The sequence below is a fragment of the Betta splendens genome, chromosome 14, assembly GCF_900634795.4.
Source record: "Betta splendens chromosome 14, fBetSpl5.4, whole genome shotgun sequence".
Lineage (NCBI taxonomy): Eukaryota > Metazoa > Chordata > Actinopteri > Anabantiformes > Osphronemidae > Betta > Betta splendens.
In genome coordinates, this window is record NC_040894.2 from 1,442,922 (window position 1) to 1,466,229 (window position 23,308).

General features: G+C 44.3%; 4 protein-coding genes across 6 annotated transcripts; 1 reads left to right on the forward strand and 3 right to left on the reverse strand.

Annotated features, from left to right (window-relative positions):
- Positions 1-3,549: 3,549 nt before the first annotated feature.
- On the reverse strand, positions 3,550-6,179 carry LOC114869453 (tubulin alpha chain-like). Of its 2 annotated transcripts, XM_029173719.3 has the most exons (4): positions 6,018-6,179; positions 4,908-5,130; positions 4,689-4,837; positions 3,550-4,589 (listed from the first exon to the last, which is right to left on the reverse strand). In XM_029173719.3, the coding sequence occupies exons 1-4, from the start codon at positions 6,018-6,020 to the stop codon at positions 3,609-3,611; spliced, it is 1,356 nt and encodes a 451-aa protein (XP_029029552.1). In that variant the 5' UTR covers positions 6,021-6,179; the 3' UTR covers positions 3,550-3,608. The 2 variants fall into 2 exon arrangements, with proteins under 2 accessions (XP_029029552.1, XP_055358105.1); XM_055502130.1 differs by having other exon boundaries at positions 3,550-4,837.
- Positions 6,180-8,587: 2,408 nt separating this feature from the next.
- LOC114869454 (tubulin alpha chain-like) lies at positions 8,588-11,075 on the reverse strand. 2 transcript variants are annotated; one of them, XM_029173720.3, is made up of 4 exons: positions 10,923-11,074; positions 9,946-10,168; positions 9,727-9,875; positions 8,588-9,627 (listed from the first exon to the last, which is right to left on the reverse strand). In XM_029173720.3, the coding sequence occupies exons 1-4, from the start codon at positions 10,923-10,925 to the stop codon at positions 8,647-8,649; spliced, it is 1,356 nt and encodes a 451-aa protein (XP_029029553.1). In that variant the 5' UTR covers positions 10,926-11,074; the 3' UTR covers positions 8,588-8,646. The 2 variants fall into 2 exon arrangements, with proteins under 2 accessions (XP_029029553.1, XP_055358106.1); XM_055502131.1 differs by having other exon boundaries at positions 8,588-9,875; positions 10,923-11,075.
- A 170-nt stretch (positions 11,076-11,245) lies between these two features.
- On the forward strand, positions 11,246-17,891 carry sap30l (sap30-like). The gene is made up of 4 exons (XM_029173748.3): positions 11,246-13,068; positions 14,384-14,506; positions 14,612-14,710; positions 16,399-17,891. The coding sequence occupies exons 1-4, from the start codon at positions 12,883-12,885 to the stop codon at positions 16,525-16,527; spliced, it is 537 nt and encodes a 178-aa protein (XP_029029581.1). The 5' UTR covers positions 11,246-12,882; the 3' UTR covers positions 16,528-17,891.
- A 589-nt stretch (positions 17,892-18,480) lies between these two features.
- Positions 18,481-21,757, reverse strand: LOC114869467 (heart- and neural crest derivatives-expressed protein 1-like). Its single transcript, XM_029173746.3, has 2 exons — positions 20,878-21,757; positions 18,481-20,136 (listed from the first exon to the last, which is right to left on the reverse strand). The coding sequence occupies exons 1-2, from the start codon at positions 21,355-21,357 to the stop codon at positions 20,041-20,043; spliced, it is 576 nt and encodes a 191-aa protein (XP_029029579.1). The 5' UTR covers positions 21,358-21,757; the 3' UTR covers positions 18,481-20,040.
- Between the last annotated feature and the right edge of the window lie 1,551 nt (positions 21,758-23,308).

Genomic DNA, 23,308 nt, shown 5'->3' on the forward strand with positions numbered 1-23,308 from the left:
GGAAGAGGCTCGGCAGACTGAATCGTCACGTCTCCTGCTGCTGCAGGAGACCAGGAATAAACCGTAGTGTGTCCTGTGAGTCGATTTCTCAGGGAAATGAGCGACAATATGTTGATGTGTCGCAGGAACAGATGATCGTGATTCGATGTTTATTTACTTTACTAAAGGTTAAAACAGCTGATGCCGGGGGTTTGGTTTTCTTCCGTTTGTCCCTCATTCATCTGGGCCACGCCCCCTTTATTTGGTCCACGCCCAGTTCCTGGTGGATGACCTTTACCTGCACCTTTTCTCACGTCTCCTGCACAGATGTTTTAGAGGTCATGCAACTATTCCAATGGAATCACACCAGTTGTCTGTTTTATAATTCGAGTATTAGTAAAAGTCAAAGGTCATTTTAGGTAAAAGATTTATGTTTAACTCTCAGTAGTTCAGCATCTGAAATGAGCTATAACTGCAGAATTTTGATGAGGTCAGAGGTCAAAGGCATTAAATTATTCACAAAACACTTAAACTGGACTAAATATCCCAGCTGCGCATCAGGAGCTTGGCTTTAAACCTATGGATATTTAATGCTGTAACTCATATGTCAGTGGCACTTCTGTCATGGTGGCGTTAAAAGGTTGCAAGCGAATTATTACAATAACTGATACAACATTGCAGTAACACTGTCAATTGAATCAGCACGAGACCAGTTTTACTGAATTCGCTGACACTAAAGAAGTGAATTCCTCAAATGACGGAAATGTTGATGACTGACAGCAGATTGAACCTGGTTCCTCTTTAAATCTCACCACCACCATCTTGTTATATACGTGTAATTATATAATATACACACGAGCCAAGGTTATAGTTTCTTGGAAAGAGAAGCTGGATTGAAAGGCTCCGTGCTGAAAAGGTCAACATTAATGCAGAATTTCATCTTGGTTAAAGTGATTTTTTTTGCACCTTTTACTCCAAGAGTTACACTTTATAACTATTTTATCCTTTCTTATTGAACGTTTATGTTCTTCTAATGTATTGAGTAAAATGTGACTGAATGATGTGACTGTGCTTTGACCCAACTGAAAAGGCCGCTTGGCTGATGGTTGGTTTACAAAGCAACACCCACACCCACACACGGCAAAGAGATGATTTTAATTATTACACACAAGCCAGAATCTCTGGAAAGCTTTGTGAAGCTACTGTGATCAATTCAGAGCGGAGTCCAGTTCTCGTGGGAAAACAATGACGCTCATTGATTGAACTGAATTTAGCAGATGTGTTCATTCGCTCGTTGTCTGAGGAGTAAAGCGCGATTATAGGCGATGATGCTGTGAAAGCCTGAGTCCAGTGGGACCTGTATAGAACCTGTCAGTCAAGACTGTTTACTTTAAAGGCTTTTGTCATGTTTATTAGTCGTGTTGGGGCAGAATTACACGTCTCCTAATAGGCTGCCACTAATTAGTTACTGATGGATTATTGAACGGTCCCAGTGGACACAGCTTCATTTCTGCTCTATGATGCTCAGAGTTAAAGACAAACCAGACGACAGCTTCTTTGTCATCTGTCCATGAAATACGGCCTCGCACCGTGACAGAACCCGCAGACCTGGGGTCAGAACCAAAGGCCCGACGCCGTCCGGGCCGTGGTCTTTTAGGAGACTGTGACAGAAAATTAGATCCCCACCTGGAAATGAACTCCAAGCAGAGCGAACCTGTTTGTGTCAGGAAACGAGGCGCTGGTGGAAATTCTTCATTCCTCTCTGTGACAGGCGGATAATTGGCTTTCAGTCACAGTCCTTCCATCGCAGAAGCAGGTGCTTTTTAGGCCTCCGCTTTTCATGAAGTGCTGTGTCACATCTGCTGAAGAGCTCGCACAATTATGGAACAAAGCCGAGTGTGAGAAAGACAATGTGAGCGGATGGATTTCAGCATTTCTCTCTTTTATACTCACTAAATTGACAGGTATCGTGGAACGTGCTGTGAAAACTGGGTCACACATGGAGACAAATGAGTTCCCTGAAGACGACGTTCAAACGTTCCCTCGTATTGTTGGGAATCAGGAACGTCTGATTCTGGGTAAACTGACGACACGAGCAGCGTCTGCTCCTCAGGGTCACGTCTCTGTTGTGGACGGGAATTCTGTGCTCCAGCGAGAAGCACCAGATCTGCACAGATGCCGGCTTATGTTTCTGAGTAATATTCCTCCGCTGTCTCTCATTTGTCTCTCGTTACCTCTTGAAAAATGCGCTTTTAGTAAATGTTAATCTCATAACAATTTCATCTGACAACACAGCAGCTCACGTCGCTTTTAGCCAGCAGTGATTTATTCATCGCTGAAGTAATATTGCTCTTGAGCACGGCCCATTTGCTGGAGTCTCATGGGAAGTCGTATAACGCTCAGCTTGTCACATTGTCTCGGAGAGACCGAGCCACCGGGACAACTTTGAATACGTTGCAAGATGTTATTGGCTCTGGGAGGCATTTCTCTGATGATAAAACTCAGAACGGCGAAGTAAAAACCTGTTAATGCTTCAGCGCTCCATCATTGGCCACTTTTAAACTCAATCAATCAGCATGCAATTAATTTCCCCTCCTCTCATGAGCCACATCAGGTCAAGAGAGACACCAAGCGATTATGTTCCCACAGCATCCCATCAAAGCTGCCCATTAAAAAGTCTTTATGGGCCTAGGATAATCCACTTGCCTTAACTCCTCCAAACTTCTTTTATGTCTTCTCTCTTCATCTTTCCCTCTGGTCTGTGCAGCATCCTCATCCTCAGGTGTTGATCTGATTCACACTAGTAAGTGAACTGCAGTCTGGCTGCTGCTTCAAACAAACCTGACCATTACGCCTCGTTTAGAGCCTGAACGCTGGGATTTGCTCCCTGTCAGATCACACAAGCGTCGCTGAGGTCCAACACTGATGCTGGGACATGAGTGCACGACAAGCACCGAGGTCGAGCAGGACTTCTGTCAATCAAGCTGGTAGATGGCTTCTTCACCAATGGGGTAACATCAATTAAGAATTAATTATATGATCTTTTTATATAGCTTAGAGTTTTATATAAACTAAAAGATAGGATTTATATTCAGGTCATGCTGGTTTCTTGAGGTGGACAGTCAGATCAGTGTGTCATTGTTTTCATGTGAACATTTGTCGCCACTCAGTGGTAAATGGTGGAATCGCAGGCTGATCTATGACATGCACAGATTATTTGTAGTCTGTGTAGTGTATAAACTTCAAAGTCTCTGTTTAAACTACAAATGCATTAAGATTCAAAGAAAGACTAACTGTAGCATTAAGTGGTGTTTCAATAGTGTCTGATAAAGGTGATTGAAAGAATGTTATCTTTTGTATGTGATGCTAACAAACCCCACCTTGATCTCCAATGTGCTTAACGTCCTGCATCTAATTAAGACTGTAGATCACATCTGCTAAACACCACTGCCTGTAGTCAGGACAGCTTATATACACCACTTCTGACAAGACTGGGCAGCAGTATGCTGTTATCTGTAGTAACAAACTTTGACTGGAGATGAAGAGATTAAAGACCAAGGGACCAAATACTGCAGTCAAGGTTTTATTCAGCAGGTACAGATCAGAGCTCAGGGGAAATGAACAGCTGTTTAATACTCCTCGCCTTCGTCCTCGCCATCACCTTCAGCAGAGTCGAGGCCAACCTCCTCATAGTCCTTCTCCAGAGCCGCCATGTCCTCTCTGGCCTCAGAGAACTCTCCCTCCTCCATCCCCTCCCCCACGTACCAGTGGACAAAGGCACGCTTGGCGTACATCAGATCAAACTTGTGGTCAAGCCGAGCCCAGGCCTCTGCGATAGCGGTGGTGTTGCTCAGCATGCACACAGCCCTCTGGACCTTGGCCAGGTCTCCACCAGGAACCACGGTGGGGGGCTGGTAGTTGATGCCCACCTTGAAGCCAGTGGGGCACCAGTCCACGAACTGGATGGTGCGCTTGGTTTTAATGGTGGCGATGGCAGCATTTACGTCTTTGGGTACGACATCCCCGCGGTACAAGAGGCAGCAGGCCATGTACTTTCCATGGCGAGGATCACATTTCACCATCTGGTTGGCTGGTTCGAAGCAGGCGTTTGTGATCTCCGACACTGTTAACTGTTCGTGGTAAGCTTTCTCAGCGGAGATGACAGGGGCGTAGGTGGCCAAGGGGAAGTGGATGCGAGGATATGGCACCAAGTTGGTCTGGAACTCTGTCAGATCCACATTGAGAGCGCCATCAAAACGAAGGGAGGCCGTGATGGAGGACACGATCTGACTGATCAGCCTGTTCAGGTTGGTGTAGGTCGGACGCTCGATGTCGAGGTTCCTACGGCAGATGTCGTAGATGGCCTCATTATCCACCATGAAGGCACAGTCAGAGTGCTCCAGGGTGGTGTGGGTGGTCAGGATGGAGTTGTAGGGCTCCACCACAGCAGTGGACACCTGTGGCGCTGGGTAGATGGAAAACTCCAGCTTTGATTTCTTGCCATAGTCGACGGACAGACGCTCCATGAGCAGGGAGGTGAAGCCAGAGCCGGTGCCACCTCCAAAGCTGTGGAAGACCAAAAACCCCTGAAGCCCTGTGCACTGGTCAGACTGGGAACAGAGAGGGACAGTTAACATTAAGTGGTGCTCAGGGTACACAGAAGCAGAACTAGGAACCGTCAGAACTCCTACTCCCGACAAGTCACCCACCAGCTTGCGGATCCTGTCAAGCACCAGGTCAATGATCTCTTTGCCAATGGTGTAGTGTCCACGTGCGTAGTTGTTGGCTGCGTCCTCCTTGCCAGTGATCAGCTGCTCTGGGTGGAACAGCTGGCGGTAGATTCCAGTACGGACCTCGTCTACAGAAAACCAACATGAGTTGCAATAAAGAGAAAAAGAAAACCTCTGCATTCCTCTGTTTACATTTACCAATGACTGACGGCTCCAGATCCACAAACACAGCCCTTGGCACATGTTTTCCAGCTCCAGTCTCACTGAAGAAGGTGTTAAAGGAGTCGTCTCCCCCTCCAGTGGTCTTGTCGCTGGGCATCTGCCCATCAGGCTGGATTCCGTGTTCCAGGCAGTAAAGCTCCCAGCAGGCGTTACCGATCTGGACTCCAGCCTGACCAACGTGCACCGAGATACACTCACGCTGTGGAGGGGAGTCATTTATAGAAAAGGATCACCAGTGAGTGCCCTTACAAAACACTGCATTTCAAACTTTTAGAATAGGGCAAGTTCTAAAAATAAAATGCCCTTGTGCTTTTTGGGGCCTGATGACTTCATCACATGATAAAAGCAAAGACAGAAGCTGCAGAAAAAGGAGGAAAATACCATTCACTGATTCAAATGTCTTGCATTCATTTGCATAAAAACTGCAAGAAATATTATAGTTTCTCAAAATAATTTGCAACTTTCCTCCATTTGTGTAGTTTGAGCTTTTGTTTGATGTATAACCCATTTAAGGGCATCCCTGAATACAGGTGACCACACCTGCTGGCCATAAAGACCTGATTAGGAGGCATCTAATGTGGGAAACTACATGGAGAGTTGATGACGTTTACCATTGTTTCCGTAAAACCAGACACATCTGCGTTTGAAGACTGGCCTTCAAAGAGGTCATTGAGCGGCCCATTATATTAATGATTGAACATAAAGCTTCAAAGCGTTTAGTGAATGGTTCAGTTTGACAGGTCTGAAGCTGAATAGAGACCAGGGTAGTGACACACCACAGCATGGTGGCACCACAGCATGGTCCAAGTGTCGACGGCAAGTACTGGATTGACTTCTGCGCATGTTTTATCATATCCATATTTCATCATATCCATGTTTCATCATATCCATGTTTCATCATATCCATGTCGGCTTTATTTTCGCAAAACTACACTTTCTGATAAAGGATCTTACTAAGTCAACATCTGAATCCCAGTTTGTAAAGTTTTAGGATTAATGCTTAATAATACATTTCGCCTTGATGACGTTATCAGACATTTTCGTGACAGTAACAAACTACTAAATGAAATGTCATTCTTAACTCACCATGTTTCCTGAACGTGGCTAAAAGGGAACCGTCGTGAAATCGTAGCTTCTCGCTAAAGAGACTTTAAGCTCTGATGAGAAGTGGTTTGGATTGGTTGGGCGGGGCCTTTTATACAACCTAGCCGGCGGAAACTGGCTCCTCGATCTGATTGGCTACCCGGAGTCACATGGGCGCTTTTGGCTTGGATACAATGAGAACAGTTCCGTTCTTTAAAACGGTGAACGCCCTGAGGCCTCTGTATCCATCCGTGTTGCCAGACATACGATAGTTATCGTAGTTATACGATAGTTTCGGAGTCTGTACGATATCGTAGAGCCAATATACGATAGTTTTGCCGTTCATCATGTTTTTATGGCTTATTGATTGACACGCACATCACCAGAAACTTTTCATTCGTAGCTGGTTGGCTCCTCCCTTCTGTCAATCACATCAGCAACGCTGCTGATTGGTTCGATGATCTGCAAGCTTTGTTTGCTCAGTTGTGCCGTGGATCGCGACAAGAGTGAAAATAAGCGAACTTGAGGTCCGAACCGAGGCAAACTAGGAAAAGAAAAGACTCCGGTGGTAGAAAAACTGGTGAGTAAACCAAGCAGCCTCATGGCCTCTCTGTGAGTTGGACGCCACGTTTCAGGGACGCATTCAACCTGTTGAATGAGGCCGAATCCTTTTGCCGCTCCTGCGGTGTTCAAGGGGTGTCAGACATTATAGTGATAAAAACATGTAAAAGAAAACACGGACAATACATCAAGTCTCTAGCTCCGAAAACGAATAAAACGATTGTTCAATTGAAACAACTAAACATCTGTGTGACTTATTAGGTCATGTGCACATAGAATATGTTTGTTTTTAAATGCACTATGATTTTTAAAGTTGTTTTTATTTCATACGAAAGTTCAAGATTCAAGAATGTTTTCTTCAAGAAACAAATAATTGTATTAATCCTAGACTGAAATTATTATTTTGGATCAAAATACGATAGTTTTAAAGTACAGTACTATATTTCTTTATTTTTCATCGGGTCACACAGGTACTGTCACGATGTGTCTGCTCAGATATGAAAACCTCTGTCATTTGGGGTTTGAGCTACACGGAAACAAGCACACAAACAAAACAACCGGCTCTTTCACAGTGCACAACAAACAACACAACATTTAGCAGGGCCACTAGTACTTTGTGCTTGAGCTGACGTACTAAATAAAGGAACTTGAATTACTCTAAATATGAGTTACAAATACATTCATATACAACATATTAACATATTACAGTGTTGAATTTGTCTACATAAATAAATACAACCCTTATATATTGGATTTACAAATTGGTACCTGTGAAACAATACTTTTAGTAATGAGTACTGCACAATAAGTACACTTCACTAGTACAAAGGTACTCTCCACTTTAACTGCAGTTTTGTTTGACTAAGGTGTTAATAGCTTTTATTTTTTTTATAATTCTAAATAGGTTCAAATGGAAATATTTACAGATAACAAATTAAGGTGAAGTTTAGTTCACCCTGTGCTTTGTGGTCACTAACTTTCTTACTATGAACTGTATCTATAAATATTAAATAAGTAACATAACGTCAGTAACTGCAAATGCTTAAAAAATGAAGTAGGAGGAGTTTAGTAAATAAGCTACGTAAGAAGTCCGACGTACCGATTCAGTACAGTGACCGTATGATAAAATAATGTAAGAGAAGATTTGCTTTATGTTGGTAAGTGAAGTTGGTTTTTCCCACATTTGAGAGGTCAAGAAAGTAGCTCCACACTCACTATGGGCTGAATCGGGAGGCAGATATGTGTCTCTGTGCTCTCTTCTTTACCCACGTTCCTACAGTAACTGTAATACACCTTGGGCTCATTGAAGTAGAGTCAGGTATTACAATAATATAAATAATTGGCTTTCAGTCATAGTCCTTCCATCAGAGAAGCAGGTGCTTTTTAGACCTCTGCTTTTCATTAAGTGCTGTCACGTCTGCTGAAGAGCTCGCACAATTATGGAACAAAGCCGAGTGTGAGAAAGACAATGTGAGCGGATGGATTTCACCGTTCGTCTCTTATATGCATTAAATTGACAAGTGTTGTGAAATGTGCTGTAAAAACTGGGTCACACATGGACAGTCAGATCAGTGCGTCATTGTTTTCGTGTGAACATTTGTCACCACTTAGTGGTAAATGGTGGAATCGCAGGCTGATCTATGACATGCACAGATTATTTATAATCTGTGTAGTGTATTAACACTCAAAGTCTCTGTTTAAACTACAAATGCATTAAGATTCAAAGAAAGACAAACTGTAGCATTAAGTGGTGTTTCAATAGTGTCTGATAAAGGTGATTGAAAGAATGTTATCTTTTGTATGTGATGCTAACAAACCCCACCTTGATCTCCAATGTGCTTAACGTCCTGCATCTAATTAAGACTGTAGATCACATCTGCTAAACACCACTGCCTGTAGTCAGGACAGCTTATATACACCACTTCTGACAAGACTGGGCAGCAGTATGCTGTTATCTGTAGTAACAAACTTTGACTGGAGATGAAGAGATTAAAGACCAAGGGACCAAATACTGCAGTCAAGGTTTTATTCAGCAGGTACAGATCAGAGCTCAGGGGAAATGAACAGCTGTTTAATACTCCTCGCCTTCGTCCTCGCCATCACCTTCAGCAGAGTCGAGGCCAACCTCCTCATAGTCCTTCTCCAGAGCCGCCATGTCCTCTCTGGCCTCAGAGAACTCTCCCTCCTCCATCCCCTCCCCCACGTACCAGTGGACAAAGGCACGCTTGGCGTACATCAGATCAAACTTGTGGTCAAGCCGAGCCCAGGCCTCTGCGATAGCGGTGGTGTTGCTCAGCATGCACACAGCCCTCTGGACCTTGGCCAGGTCTCCACCAGGAACCACGGTGGGGGGCTGGTAGTTGATGCCCACCTTGAAGCCAGTGGGGCACCAGTCCACGAACTGGATGGTGCGCTTGGTTTTAATGGTGGCGATGGCAGCATTTACGTCTTTGGGTACGACATCCCCGCGGTACAAGAGGCAGCAGGCCATGTACTTTCCATGGCGAGGATCACATTTCACCATCTGGTTGGCTGGTTCGAAGCAGGCGTTTGTGATCTCCGACACTGTTAACTGTTCGTGGTAAGCTTTCTCAGCGGAGATGACAGGGGCGTAGGTGGCCAAGGGGAAGTGGATGCGAGGATATGGCACCAAGTTGGTCTGGAACTCTGTCAGATCCACATTGAGAGCGCCATCAAAACGAAGGGAGGCCGTGATGGAGGACACGATCTGACTGATCAGCCTGTTCAGGTTGGTGTAGGTCGGACGCTCGATGTCGAGGTTCCTACGGCAGATGTCGTAGATGGCCTCATTATCCACCATGAAGGCACAGTCAGAGTGCTCCAGGGTGGTGTGGGTGGTCAGGATGGAGTTGTAGGGCTCCACCACAGCAGTGGACACCTGTGGCGCTGGGTAGATGGAAAACTCCAGCTTTGATTTCTTGCCATAGTCGACGGACAGACGCTCCATGAGCAGGGAGGTGAAGCCAGAGCCGGTGCCACCTCCAAAGCTGTGGAAGACCAAAAACCCCTGAAGCCCTGTGCACTGGTCAGACTGGGAACAGAGAGGGACAGTTAACATTAAGTGGTGCTCAGGGTACACAGAAGCAGAACTAGGAACCGTCAGAACTCCTACTCCCGACAAGTCACCCACCAGCTTGCGGATCCTGTCAAGCACCAGGTCAATGATCTCTTTGCCAATGGTGTAGTGTCCACGTGCGTAGTTGTTGGCTGCGTCCTCCTTGCCAGTGATCAGCTGCTCTGGGTGGAACAGCTGGCGGTAGATTCCAGTACGGACCTCGTCTACAGAAAACCAACATGAGTTGCAATAAAGAGAAAAAGAAAACCTCTGCATTCCTCTGTTTACATTTACCAATGACTGACGGCTCCAGATCCACAAACACAGCCCTTGGCACATGTTTTCCAGCTCCAGTCTCACTGAAGAAGGTGTTAAAGGAGTCGTCTCCCCCTCCAGTGGTCTTGTCGCTGGGCATCTGCCCATCAGGCTGGATTCCGTGTTCCAGGCAGTAAAGCTCCCAGCAGGCGTTACCGATCTGGACTCCAGCCTGACCAACGTGCACCGAGATACACTCACGCTGTGGAGGGGAGTCATTTATAGAAAAGGATCACCAGTGAGTGCCCTTACAAAACACTGCATTTCAAACTTTTAGAATAGGGCAAGTTCTAAAAATAAAATGCCCTTGTGCTTTTTGGGGCCTGATGACTTCATCACATGATAAAAGCAAAGACAGAAGCTGCAGAAAAAGGAGGAAAATACCATTCACTGATTCAAATGTCTTGCATTCATTTGCATAAAAACTGCAAGAAATATTATAGTTTCTCAAAATAATTTGCAACTTTCCTCCATTTGTGTAGTTTGAGCTTTTGTTTGATGTATAACCCATTTAAGGGCATCCCTGAATACAGGTGACCACACCTGTTGGCCATAAAGACCTGATTAGGAGGCATCTAATGTGGGAAACTACATGGAGAGTTGATGACGTTTACCATTGTTTCCGTAAAACCAGACACATCTGCGTTTGAAGACTGGCCTTCAAAGAGGTCATTGAGCGGCCCATTATATTAATGATTGAACATAAAGCTTCAAAGCGTTTAGTGAATGGTTCAGTTTGACAGGTCTGAAGCTGAATAGAGACCAGGGTAGTGACACACCACAGCATGGTGGCACCACAGCATCTTTCTGATAAAGGATCTTACTAAGTCAAAATCTGAATCCCAGTTAGTAAAGTTTTAGGAATAATACTTAACAATACATTTCGCCTTTATGACGTTATCAAACATCTTCGTGACAGTAACAAACTACTAAATGAAATGTCATTTTTAACTCACCATGTTTCCTGAACTTGGCTAAAAGGGAACCGCCGTGAAATCGTAGCTTCTCGCTAAACAGACTTTAAGCTCTGATGAGAAGTGGTTTGGATTGGTTGGGGGGCCTTTATAAAACCTGGCCGGCGGAAACAGACTTGTCGATCTGATTGGTTGCCCGAGGGTCACGTGAGTGCTTTTCTATTGGTTACATTGTGAACAGTTCCGTTCTTTAAAACGGTACCCGCCCTGAGGCCTCTGTATCCACCGGAAGTGAAGGAACTTGGCGGTAGGTGCTGTCACGATGTGTGTGCGTAGATGTACTTCTCAGAGAACTTCTGTCATTTGGGTTTTGAGCTACACAGGAACAGGCACACAAACAAAACAATGGGCTCTTTCCACTAAAATTGTATGCTTGGGCTGACGTACTATATAAAGGTACTTGAATTACTCTAAATATGAATTACAAATGCATCTATATACAACATTTTACAAATGCGTTGCATTTGCCTCCATAATTAGAACCATAATATATTGTCCGATAATCTGCTTTCACAAATTGGTACCTGGCAAACAATAATTTTAATAGTGAGTGCTGTACATTAAGTAAACTTCACTACTCTCAGCTTTAACTGTAGTTTTGTTTGACTAAGAAGTTAATAGCTATAGAAAAAAAAATGTTGAATCTGAATAATTTAAAACTGAAATATTTACATATAACAAATGTAGTCGACGTCTAGTTGACCCTGTGCTTTGTGTTCAACAACATTCTTACTATAAACTAAATAAGAAACATAATGTCAGTAAAATCAAACGCTATAAAATAAGAAGTAGGAGGAGTTTGGAAGTAAGTTACGTATGAAGTGTGACGTGCCAATTGAGTACAGTGACTTTAAATGTGTACAGTGATTTATTATTTTTGAAAGCTATTTCTTGTAAGTGGTGATGTGTTATGTTATTGATATTTGAAGGAGAGCTTCCAGGAAATTACACCACATTAAATACTAAGAGTCCTATTTGATGTTTATAGACCATCTGACGAATAGATTAATCTAGAGGTACTCTGAGGAGGAGGTTCGGTGGAAATGGGCTGACTATCACTAGACTGGCCGAAAGAACCGAGCCCAGATGTCAGACTTGGATCTACCCATTCATGTACCTTTTAATTTCCACTTTTGTAACAAATAGTCGTGTTGCTATAACTTATTATAAAAATGCAACCAATGTGTTTACAATAGTCCAGTCGCTGTTAGCAGTTAAAAACCATTCATTTAGCCTCGAGTCCTATTCACAGTAGAAAACATATGACTGAGCTATACAGGAAGAAACCGCTAGGTTACTGACGCTTCTTCCAACCTATGAGACGCCGGCTTTTGCGTCTTAGCCCCGCCGTCTTCCAAAGCCGCCCAATCGTGTTCGAGGATGCTAACTTCCGCCACAGCGACGGAGCATGTTTCTTTGTACGAACTGCCCTGAACGAGTGCCGCGATTGTTGAGCTGCAGTTTGTTTAAACGTGATTTCTTCAGAACTGTCTCATCTGTTGGAACCGACGGAAAACGTCTGGGTCGGGTGAGGTAGTTGTCACGCGCGGGTTTTACCGAAAAGTAGTTTGAGTTGTTTGTAGGGACAGCTGCGGTTCCACCATAGGAATTTGTCCGTTAGCGGCAGCTAAGCCACCTTGCGGTCCTGCTAGCACCGGGGCTAGCTAACGTTAGCAGCCGCTGTTCTCTAGTTAGATTTGATGGAGATCGCTGAGAAATGGCTTCGATAGGCGATACTCGTCGTTCTAAGTAAGTTAGCAGAGTCGAGATCGAACATCGAGGGCTGTTAGCTTAAGAACGACCCATTTAGCAGAGCTAGCTGAGACGAGGTTGGCTTTCGCCGACGGTCAACAGTAACAGTTAATTTGCAAGCTTGATAGTGGCTCTAACGCCAACTGCTTCACTTCGGACATAAATATAAATAGCAGGGCGCCCGTACAGAATGAATGGATTCAGCACAGAAGAAGACAGCCACGACGGACCGCCCGCTCCGCCGTTCTACGGCCAGAGCTGCTGTCTGATCGAGGACGGGGAGCGCTGTGGCCGGTCAGCTGGAAACGCCTCCTTCAGCAAGCGGATCCAGAAGAGTATATCCCAGAAGAAGCTGAAACTGGACATCGACAAGAGTGTAAGTCAAAACGCAGAACCGCGTCACAGCTCGGCTGGTGGTTTTGGCAGCTGGACGGTAACGTTAGCTGTTGTGCCTCCAGCTGACAGCTAGCGCTAGTTAGCCTGTTAGCTCTTGTCAACGGGAACACAAAAGCTGGGATTTAAGCGTTTCGTAATGTTGCTCCTACTGCAGCGGCGCCCCGTGCTCTTGTTTGCACCCACACCGGTTAAATGGCAGCGTAATGGAGGCCACCAGTCAACACAGTCGACTCAGCCTTCGTTCATTGTAACACGCCTCCGCCGATCGTCATAAAATGGCTGTTGCTCAACTCCGCGTTTCTTAGTTGTCGTTAGTTCGTCTGTTATGGAGAGGATCACTACCGACACACTAACTAAAACTAGGAACGTGTCAAGGCCTAAAGAGCCTCAGAACTTATTTAAAAGTGTGCAGCACCAAGTTGTCGATAGGAGGTTTGGATTTGAAAAGATTCTGACAGGGTTAGAAATAAAGCTCCGAGTTTTAATATGAATGTTCCATCTCCGTCCTCTAAACGTCTCCTGCTCGTATTGTCCCTGTTTAGATCGGTTTGTACTGAGGTTTCGTTGGACACGATGAACACACACATCTGTCCTTCCTGTGAAAGAGACAACCAGGGAGGTTACGTTTTAAGGCTAATATGAAGCGTTAATAGTTTAATCAAATATAGTAAGTTCTTTCCAAAGCTGAAGTTTTGTGTAAAACTCCTGTTTCTCAAGTTGTAATGAAGCCTGGAGCTTTTACAAGTCAAACTTTCCAAATAAGTTGTGAACTGATTATAAGTGTCTATTTTAGATTTGTCTCACAGGTCTTTGTTAAAGGAGGGAATCCTTCAGTGTTCATATGGGCGTCTGTTTTTTAAGGATGTAGTGGCGTTAGCAGTAGGACTAAAAGTTAGTAACTACAATAATTTTACAATCCAAAATCTGAATTCTGATGTTGGGAAACAGCCAAGGAAGAGCATTGTTTCAAGCACCACAAACTGTTACTATAAAACACCTACAGTTTTATAGTAACAGTTTGTGGACACAGTCTCCAAAGAAAAAAGCAAATTATATTGACTTCAAAGTGTTGAGACCCAAGCAGAATAGTCATTAGTTTGACTTCTGCTTTGGTTCCAAGAAGAAGTGAACAGTCACTTGTGAGTGTGACCTGGTAAATGAGTCTCTAGTAGAACAAACACAATGTGTGTTGAACTGGAGACATTAAGCTGAAATTATAAAACATCTGTCTGCGTTTAAACAGGAACAAATGTAACAGCTCCACTGCCCCCTCACGCTTCTTTATGTTCTTATAGGTGCGACATCTTTACATCTGTGATTTTCACAAGAACTTCATTCAGAGCGTTCGCAACAAGAGGAAGAGGAAGACCAGTGATGATGGAGGGGAGTCCCCAGACCATGACGTGGAGGTGCCTGAGGTAAAGTACATGATCATGGTCAGAATAGAACAAAGAAAACACAAGCACAATAAGAGAACATATTAACGTTAGAGAATCACTGACCGCCCCTGCTTCTTGTCTCAGGTCGACCTTTTCCAGCTGCAGGTGAACACGTTGAGACGCTACAAGCGACACTACAAGCTGCAGACGCGACCCGGCCTCAACAAGGCCCAGCTGGCAGAGGTAGGAGAACACTGGTACCAGAGTCACCAACCAATGCTACGCTAATGAAACGAAACCCTTTATTATAACACAAATCAATTAAGATTATATGAAACATGAAGCTCAGCAGATTGAGTAGTTGGAACTGCTTGACTGAACACTGGGGGGAATCAGTCCTAAGGTCGAAAGCTCGAAAGACATTTTGTTTGTTGTGTGGATTTAATAAAAACAGCTTCACCTAAAAGAACACCTAAACTTTGTTTTAAAGAGCGTACTGGAAGGAAGCTGTGTGCGTCTCTCTGGGTCCTTTGCAATAATCAGGCCGGTTGTTCTGAACCGCCCTCATTAGCTGCTCGTAGGCTCTTTCTTCTCGGCCCTCACATGCCCATGATGTACGTCGTGTTGCAGAGCTTATTCTGCAGTAATTGGTCACGGGGAGATTGTTGGACTAATTTGCCAAATCAACAGGTGGACTTCATGCAGCTGGCTTGACCCTTGACCTCACAAATACCTTGTGTATGGGGTCGGATGTGAGCGAACTGCTGAGCTAACGGGCTAAAACAAAACCAAGCTGTAAGTTGAATGTTTCCCCAGGCTTTTAGTCAGGTTCAGACTCTCCTATTAATGAGCTTCTCACATCATTTATAAAGCACTAGTCAACAGCTCCACAACCACTTACAGCTGTTCCCCTGTTCAGGAGAAGCAGTTGCTGCTGAGCAGAGTGAGGAGAAGCGTAACAGACGGTGTTTTCTTCTGCTTTTCAATCCAAACACACATTAGTCAGACTTAAGACCCGATTACTCCTCCTGGAAATATTCAGCTGTTCGTGTATAATTTTAAATTCGGTTAAGATCAATGACTACAGTCAACCACAAAACATAAAACCTGTGAAATGGCTCGTGATGTGTTTCAAATGTCTACTTGTTTGTGATGCGACATGAGATGACCTAAAAATAGCAGCGTGCAGCTCCGGGAGATTCTCAGTGTGGAGCAGCCACACACAAGTCTGAGATCGGTTCAACATTAGGCTCAGATGTTCAACGTGTTGCTCCAAAGCTGTGGGTGTGACTGCAGACCGGCCTTTATCTCACCATCTACCATTGGCTGACTGTTTTGGCATCTAGTCAACTCTGACAAGGCAGCTGTTGTATTATAGGCTTTTTATGCAAATGTGTTAAACTGCCCCAAATAAAAAGTCCTTCTGTTTATGACCAAGACGGTTGCAGAGAAAACATCTGTTTCAGAGTGTGTTAAGGAACATTTGGCGAGTGGGGTCACGTGACTGTTTGCGGAGGTAGTTTAATCTTTTATCTGGATCCTTTGTTATTATTTTGTGGACATGAAATAATTCAAAGTAAAGTACAGCTACCTCCACATCAGCTATCTGCTGGCTGTGACCGCTGGCGTTGAGCTGAACGACCATGATCTGCCTGACAGATGACTGGTGGAGTCCAAATTCTTTACTAATTCCTTCCAGCATCTCCTCTGTTCAACCCCGTGACTTGCTTTTCCAAACCAGCGTCGTCAATAGAGGAGACGCAGATTTCTCCTCAGTCAGGCTGTGAAAGTGACACGAGCCTCATACAAATCAGAACACTGAGTGTCCTATTTTCTAATAGTGTGTTCTGCTGTTTGTTAGTGTTATCAGTAAGCCTGGAGGAGCAGACGCCTTCTTACTGTGCATAAATCTGTGTTGTGTTGCTCTGTAGACGGTGAGTCGTCACTTCAGGAACATCCCGGTGAACGAGAAGGAGACGCTGACCTACTTCATTTACATGGTGAAGAGCAGCAAGAGCCGCTTGGACCAGAAAGGGGACAGCGGCAAACCACTGGACTGAACCTTATGAACAACAGTAGCTACGGCAAAACCCGGCTAGTCTGTAATAACAGTGACGAACACGAAGCAGCTCCTGCAGCCCCGTCCCCTCCCAGCGTCCTCCGTGAAGGACACACAAGATTGGTCTAGTTTCATAGAACTCCCTCCACCTTCGCTAAAGACGTCCGAGACCAGGACGCGTGCTGTGATGTAACATAGTCATGTACAAAGTAGAATCTCCAGTAACTTGCTTGAATGCAATGTACAAAATATTACTGCCTTAAGAGTACAGAACCCAAAACATTCAGATGTTTCCTTTGCCGAGTCGACTGTTATCACGTCCACATTGAGGGATGCTTGTGCCAAACAGGGAGAGTGTTGAACCTTTTTGCAGGACTGAAGGAACCTACAGTCGGGTCCTGGCCCAGAACTGGACGTTACCGATGGTGAGGAATGACGTTCAGCCACGATCCCTGTCCTCGTATGTAAACACGTGATACTCTGCACATGCCAGCTGTTGGTAGCTACTTTCATTTTTTAGCTTTTTGTTTTCCCTTTTGTCTTTAGTTGAGCCTTAACTCTACATGCTGTATAAAGTGGTAATTGCTTGAAATATGATTTAGATTTTTCTTTTTCCTCCGTTGGAAGCGTGAGAGTAATTATTAGTGTCTTTAATATTTAAGATTGGTGGTTTTTGTCTCGTCCCTTGAGCTGATACTAATCACCTGTGGGTGGACTTCAGGAAGTCAGCCTGTTGGACAGAAGGCAGGAACGGACTCGCTAGACGCTGCTGGACTAATTCAAACACGGCGATTATTTGATGCTCGAATTCTTCGCCCGTCTCAAACGCCAACAACACCGTTTAATCTTTTCTGATTCTGTGGCCAGTTGAAATAATCTGAACGGTGAAAACACTGAACATCTCGTTCTGATCGCTCGCATTTAAATTTGGCTGCACATTGTTTGATCTGAGCAGCGGGTTTCAGTTCGTCACACAGGACTGTTACGCTGACTGTGACGACGGCGGCTTTAATAAGACTGATCCATCACTGTGTCTGTAGGTTGTTGATGCTGACACCTTTTGTTTTCCCTCCTTTTAAAGCATCATTTCCTAGTTGGATTGTGTTTTATGATGGTGACTAAATTATTATTTTCAACTTGGCAGCAAATATTTAAATCTCTCCATCACACTGAGTTTGTCCACTTTTCTTTAGCATCTGTTAAGTTTTCATTTTGCTTGTAGGTTTGTTAGTGACATGTAGGTAACCTCTGACTTTATTAACATATAGGCCACATTAACCTAAGTGTTGTAATAGAGAAAACATATTTAAATAACTGCTTATTGCTCCAATAAAATAATAATAATAAATGTATTGTACAGGAAGATGCAATGGTCTCATCTCTGTTCAGTCGCATGGATAACTTGGAACATGTGCAACATCTGGGGAGAAAAGTAAGTATTTACCTCTATTAATAAATTGAGGGTAACTTGATAAAGGCTGCAGCAGTGAGACAAACATTGGGTTCGGTTGAGTTTGTAAATGTATTTTAATGCTAAGCTGTTGAAGCCTCTGCAGAGGCTGCAGCTGAGTTCTGGTCTAGTAACACAAACGTCTGATATCATTTTAACCTCTTCCCTGTTTGCAGGAGGTCTGTGAAATTGGTTCAAGTTCAAATATTTCCTCAGTTCTTATTGCCACCCAATGTTTTTAGATAGAATGCTGATAAGTTTATAAAGTGTAGTGAAGATGTTCTGCTATTGAAGCTGTACATGGGGAACAACCTGACTCGTTCAGATAAATGAAGGCATGTTCTACTTCTAATCCAGACAGAGTCCCTGGGCTCCAGTATTTTATGTCTTGTAATCAAAGCTGAAGTTAACAAAGTGAAAATGTGATCCTGCTTTCGTCTGTTGCCTTGTTGCGCCACAGCCGCTAGAGGTCACTGTTGATCCTCTGCTTTCCACACTATATAACACAAAGTCAAATGTTTGGCGTCATCTACTTACGCTCCTATTAAGATTTTAAATTTAAAAAAACGAAAGAAAACAGATTTTTATTTACTTTCACGTATAAATCATTTGTTTTTCCATGTTTTAGTCAAACTCTTCAAGCGTCTGGTGGCGTTTAAGCTTTTGGCCTGAATTCGACATATTGCCGTGAATTTACGTTAAGGCTCCTGGTTCGTCTCCCTCTAAATAAGTCGCAGCCAAATCAAACCAAAAAGAAGAACCTGATCTGATCATTATATTATTCCCATTATTTGGACACGTATCAACACCAACGTTGGCTTAAAATAATTCATTTATTTACGGAACTATATAACTTCACATCTAATGTACATTTGCATCAACATTCCGCACGGTAATATGAACCCTCGTAGTTGTTTTTGTTTGTTCACTGTCGCATTCTGAACGTTTCCCTCTTTTCTAAACGGACAGTGACATTAATTTTGAGGTAGATTCAGGTCAGTATATTTAAACAGACTTTACACAAACATCTCTAACAGCCTGAAGACCTGACAATCAGATGATCGGACCGACAAACTGGATTTTAAATATTCTGACTGCAACAAATTCGGTGTCAAAAAGCTTTTCTTCTCAAAACTTGCGTCCTCTGGACTCTTTTCCCAACAAGACCACAATCATGTTTGACCCCTGCAACTATCCATTTAATTGTGTAATTGTGTAGCCTGTGGCCCTGCGTGAGACGCAAAGTAGGCCGTTATTTGGTTTGTCATTATTTTAAGTACTAGCGCTTTTAAATTCAGTATCAGCGTGTGTGTTTGTATTTTAAGTAATTTTACTTGTCAATGTTCGCTATATCTTTTGTAAAATGTATAAATGGAAGACGTTCAAAGTAAATTCATACATAAAATAAAAAATACGTTTGGATCTATTCAATAATGATTTCCTTAGCGTCGGGTTTAGGAAAGTTTCTATAGCGAAATAAAAGAAGAAAAATAAAACGATAAAACAAGTCAGAGAAAGGCTTCGACTACACACACAAACACACACACACAGGAAATAAATACGGAAATATGCTAAAACGCGCTGAGTGGTGAACGCAGTTTGACGATATTTTAATATATTCATTTATCAAACAATTTTACAGCCGGTAGCTCACCTAAAGTCAAAATAATAATGATAATTTAAACGATGCCTTTGATCTCACGTTTTATTCAGGATTTACTATATTTGTTACTTGCCACAACTGATTTTGCCGTTTCAGCGCCAGAGAGACGCATTTTAGGGAAGACAGAGGTTTTTGACACCGTGGCCACATCTGGTCTACAGTACTGGAGGGTGGGAACATCGAAAGCAGAAATACCACAAATATCAAACACCTACAGCCAGATTCGCCAGGAGAAAACAGCGCCTCGGAGTTTCCTCCGCCGTTTACGGGCTGTCCTTCAGTTGTCATTGCACGTGCGCAACGGTGCATTGAGCGTCAGCCAGTCAGTGGTTTTAATCTGGTCTCAATCCAGAGTCTTTGATGAGGTTCGGGGATGAGGAGGCGCGAGGACGCAGAAGCCCTCACTGGTTGAGCTCCAGAGCCCAGACCTGCTGCGGCCACCCGGTGCGGCCCTTCGCCTTCTTCTCGTGTCCTAAGGAGTCGGGCAGGCTGTCGGTCTGCGGGCGGAGGGAACACAGGCGTCAGCGTCACAAGCCGCACATCACGCTGCACTGGCGCCACCAACACGACGGACTTTACTGAAGTGACCACACGTATGAGTCCGTGTGATGTCACTGTTTATAAGTGCCTCGCGCTGACTGAACTAAAAATGTTGATAATGTTTTCATCAGTAAAGGAAAATATTAGAGACCAAACTAATACATTTGAGAAGTATCATAATGAGGCTCGCGTCACATCTGGTGCCACTAATGTGAATAATGCTTGTTTTACTTCAGGCGCTGCTCTTATTTAATTTTGTTGACTTGAAAATAATTTATTATCACGTGGAATGTTTTAGTTACAGAACATGTGTTTAGTCTTGGTTTTAATTTAATATAACTATCACATCCTAAACGGATTCAATGATCTGAGTGTAAATTAATTTTTCTGCTTCACAAATTAAAACCCAGATTTTTGCTGAGGGTTGTCGTATTTTGCTCTGACGGAGCTAAACTTACAGCAAACTGAGCTGTGGTGACGCTGGTTTAATCTAATAACAACCTGGTTCTGTTCGCGTTTGATGAATTGGTGATAATAAAAAAAAACGAGGAATCAGGGTAATTTTACCATCGTCGCCATTTTACACATGCAGCTTCTATTTGCCCAGTTTCAGGACATTCGCAGTTGTGGTATTTAAAGCATTCGGCTTCTGAACGACGTGAAGGCGTTTTAGTAAAAGCGGTTTCCCGTAAACTCACCACTTCTCGTTTCCTTTTCAGATCCCGGTTTTCAAATTTCTTAATCTCGGCCTTAAAGCCCTCCGTCTCCCCGGAGTCTTTGGCCAAGACGTCCATCAGGTAGGCGATGTAACTGGTGGCCAGGCGTAAAGTTTTAATCTTAGAAAGTTTGGTGTCCGCCGGGACGTTCGGGATGCACTCCCTCAGCTCGGCGAACGCCGTGTTGATGCTCTCCGTCCTCCGGCGCTCCTTCTTCGGCCCGGACGCTCTCCTCTTCCCCATCCCCGCCTGGAGCCCCTCCAGCCGGGCGTCGTGCGCCCCCCCGGGCGCCCCCAGCTCCGCGGCCGCGTACGGCGGCTGGATCTGGAAGTCCGACGGCACCTCCGCGTGATTCACCACCCAGCTTTGGAAGTACGGCGCGTCCTGGTGGCACCGCTGGACGAAGGGGAAGGGTTCGTGCATCAGGTGGTGGTGATGCTGGTAGCCCCCGATCAGGTTCATGTTGAGCGGCTCAGCGAACAGGCGGTGGTCGTTTCCGTGTTGTCCGTCGCCCACGGCTTCTCTCTGCTGCGGCCCCAAACTTGCCTTTTCTCGGGGATCTGCAGCCAACGGGACGCATTCAAGGCTTAAAATATATTCCCTAAAGTTCAATGAGCGAAGCCAGACGAAGCCACCGACTTGTGCGCCGTCGTCATTCTGAAAGCGACTTCAGTCGGAGGAAAGAAGCCGTAAAAGGTTTATAATTCCAGGGTACGAACGTCGACGAGGCGCGGAGCTCCTCTCGAACTGCGGAATCTTGATTGTTTCCCGGAGAGGCTGCTGTGATTTGCCCAAGAAATTTGACCTGGGTGAAGGTGTGAGGCCCTCAGGTTTATATGATTTGGATGTGAGCGAGGAAAAGAGGCAGCCAATCGAGGCGAGCGCCCAGGATGGGAGGGGAATGTGCAGAGGCTGCGGCTGCGCGCGCCTCGGTGCCGCGTCCTGAACGCAGCACTGAAGCGCGAGCGTGTCGTTCGAGCGGACCACGGGCTGCAAAGACGGGCACATATCACAGTTCTACTTCAAGAGTCTCGGGTTGTGTAAAAATCACCGGATCTGCTTTTCAGCCTCTATTTTCATACAGTTTTGGTTTTACGCATGACATTTACGCAACAACGGTTTAATAAAATACTGCAGTAATAAACCCGTAAAAAACACACGTTAAATTTAGGAACATGGCGAAATCCCATTTCCAAGGTTTGAATTTCGAGTTAAAAATGTTTTGGTAAAATAGTCAGACTCGCTGTATAATTGATTTCTTTTTCAAAAATAAACGAATGTTGAATACAAAAATACTGGAAATGGTCTGAACAAACTTTATGATCCCACCTGTAACTGCGCCGTATATTTCATCTGAAAACGTGACATTATTTCCCAGTTTCACGCTGTTATCAATTCCTCTTTCGACCTAATGTTTGTGCAGGGATTTTTCATACTTTGCCAAACGCGCAATGGTCGTTCTGTGCGTCAAATGGCTGATTTTAGAGCACATAATCAGAATGAACACTGAGAGTTTCCAGTAATAACACGCTGTATAATTCAGGGCGCTATGATAAGTGTAAATGAAACACTTGATGAATTATCTGGTTCTTGTGGGACCGACGCAGTCCGCGGCCTCGGCTGTTTAAGGCCCGTATCTCCACGTGAACGCCCCACAGCTCCTCGCACCAAACACACCATCTTATCTCCATCGCCCAAAAACATTATCCCATTACATTGCATGACCTTGACGCTATTTAGAAACCATTTACGGCCGCGTCTTATCTAAATACAGCCATAAATCAGGAGGTGTCACCTCGCAGCGGGGTTACATGTATTCCATAAAAGCTCTTCTCTCCTGCTCACTGTTTACAGCACAGCAGTTCGCAGCATATTTCACTGTCCACCCGTCTCACAATAAATAACCATCAGTCACAACTTTATGTCCCTGATTTCACACGGACGCGCAGAAGTCTGCACAGATTCCACCGATTCCCTGCGCATTTAGCGCAACATTCAACGCACTCTGTTATTTTCTACAAAATTTCATTTCCCGTTTATTGTACTGGGTCGTATTGTATTCAGTCGTAATATCAAGCAGTGGGTTGCTCATTTGCACTAACAGGCCGTAGCTCCGTCCCTTCTCACAGACGCCGCTTTGCGTCTTTAATTTCCTTTTGTTGGACTCAGCTGCTGTGGCCGTGTGTGAACGTCAGAGATGCGGCAGCGCAGCAGCAGCCTCCTTCTGGCACATGAATTACTTACTGCAGTCAGATTTAGATTTGATTTTTAAAACGTGTGATTGACTCATAAAATGCCTGAGTTGAAATTACCTAATGAGCTTCCACCACCTGGAGCCGCTGCGACGCTCAAACGCTGTTTTCACTTTAATGCGTCGTTAATTTTAACACCGTGAAGTGTTACATTAATGAGC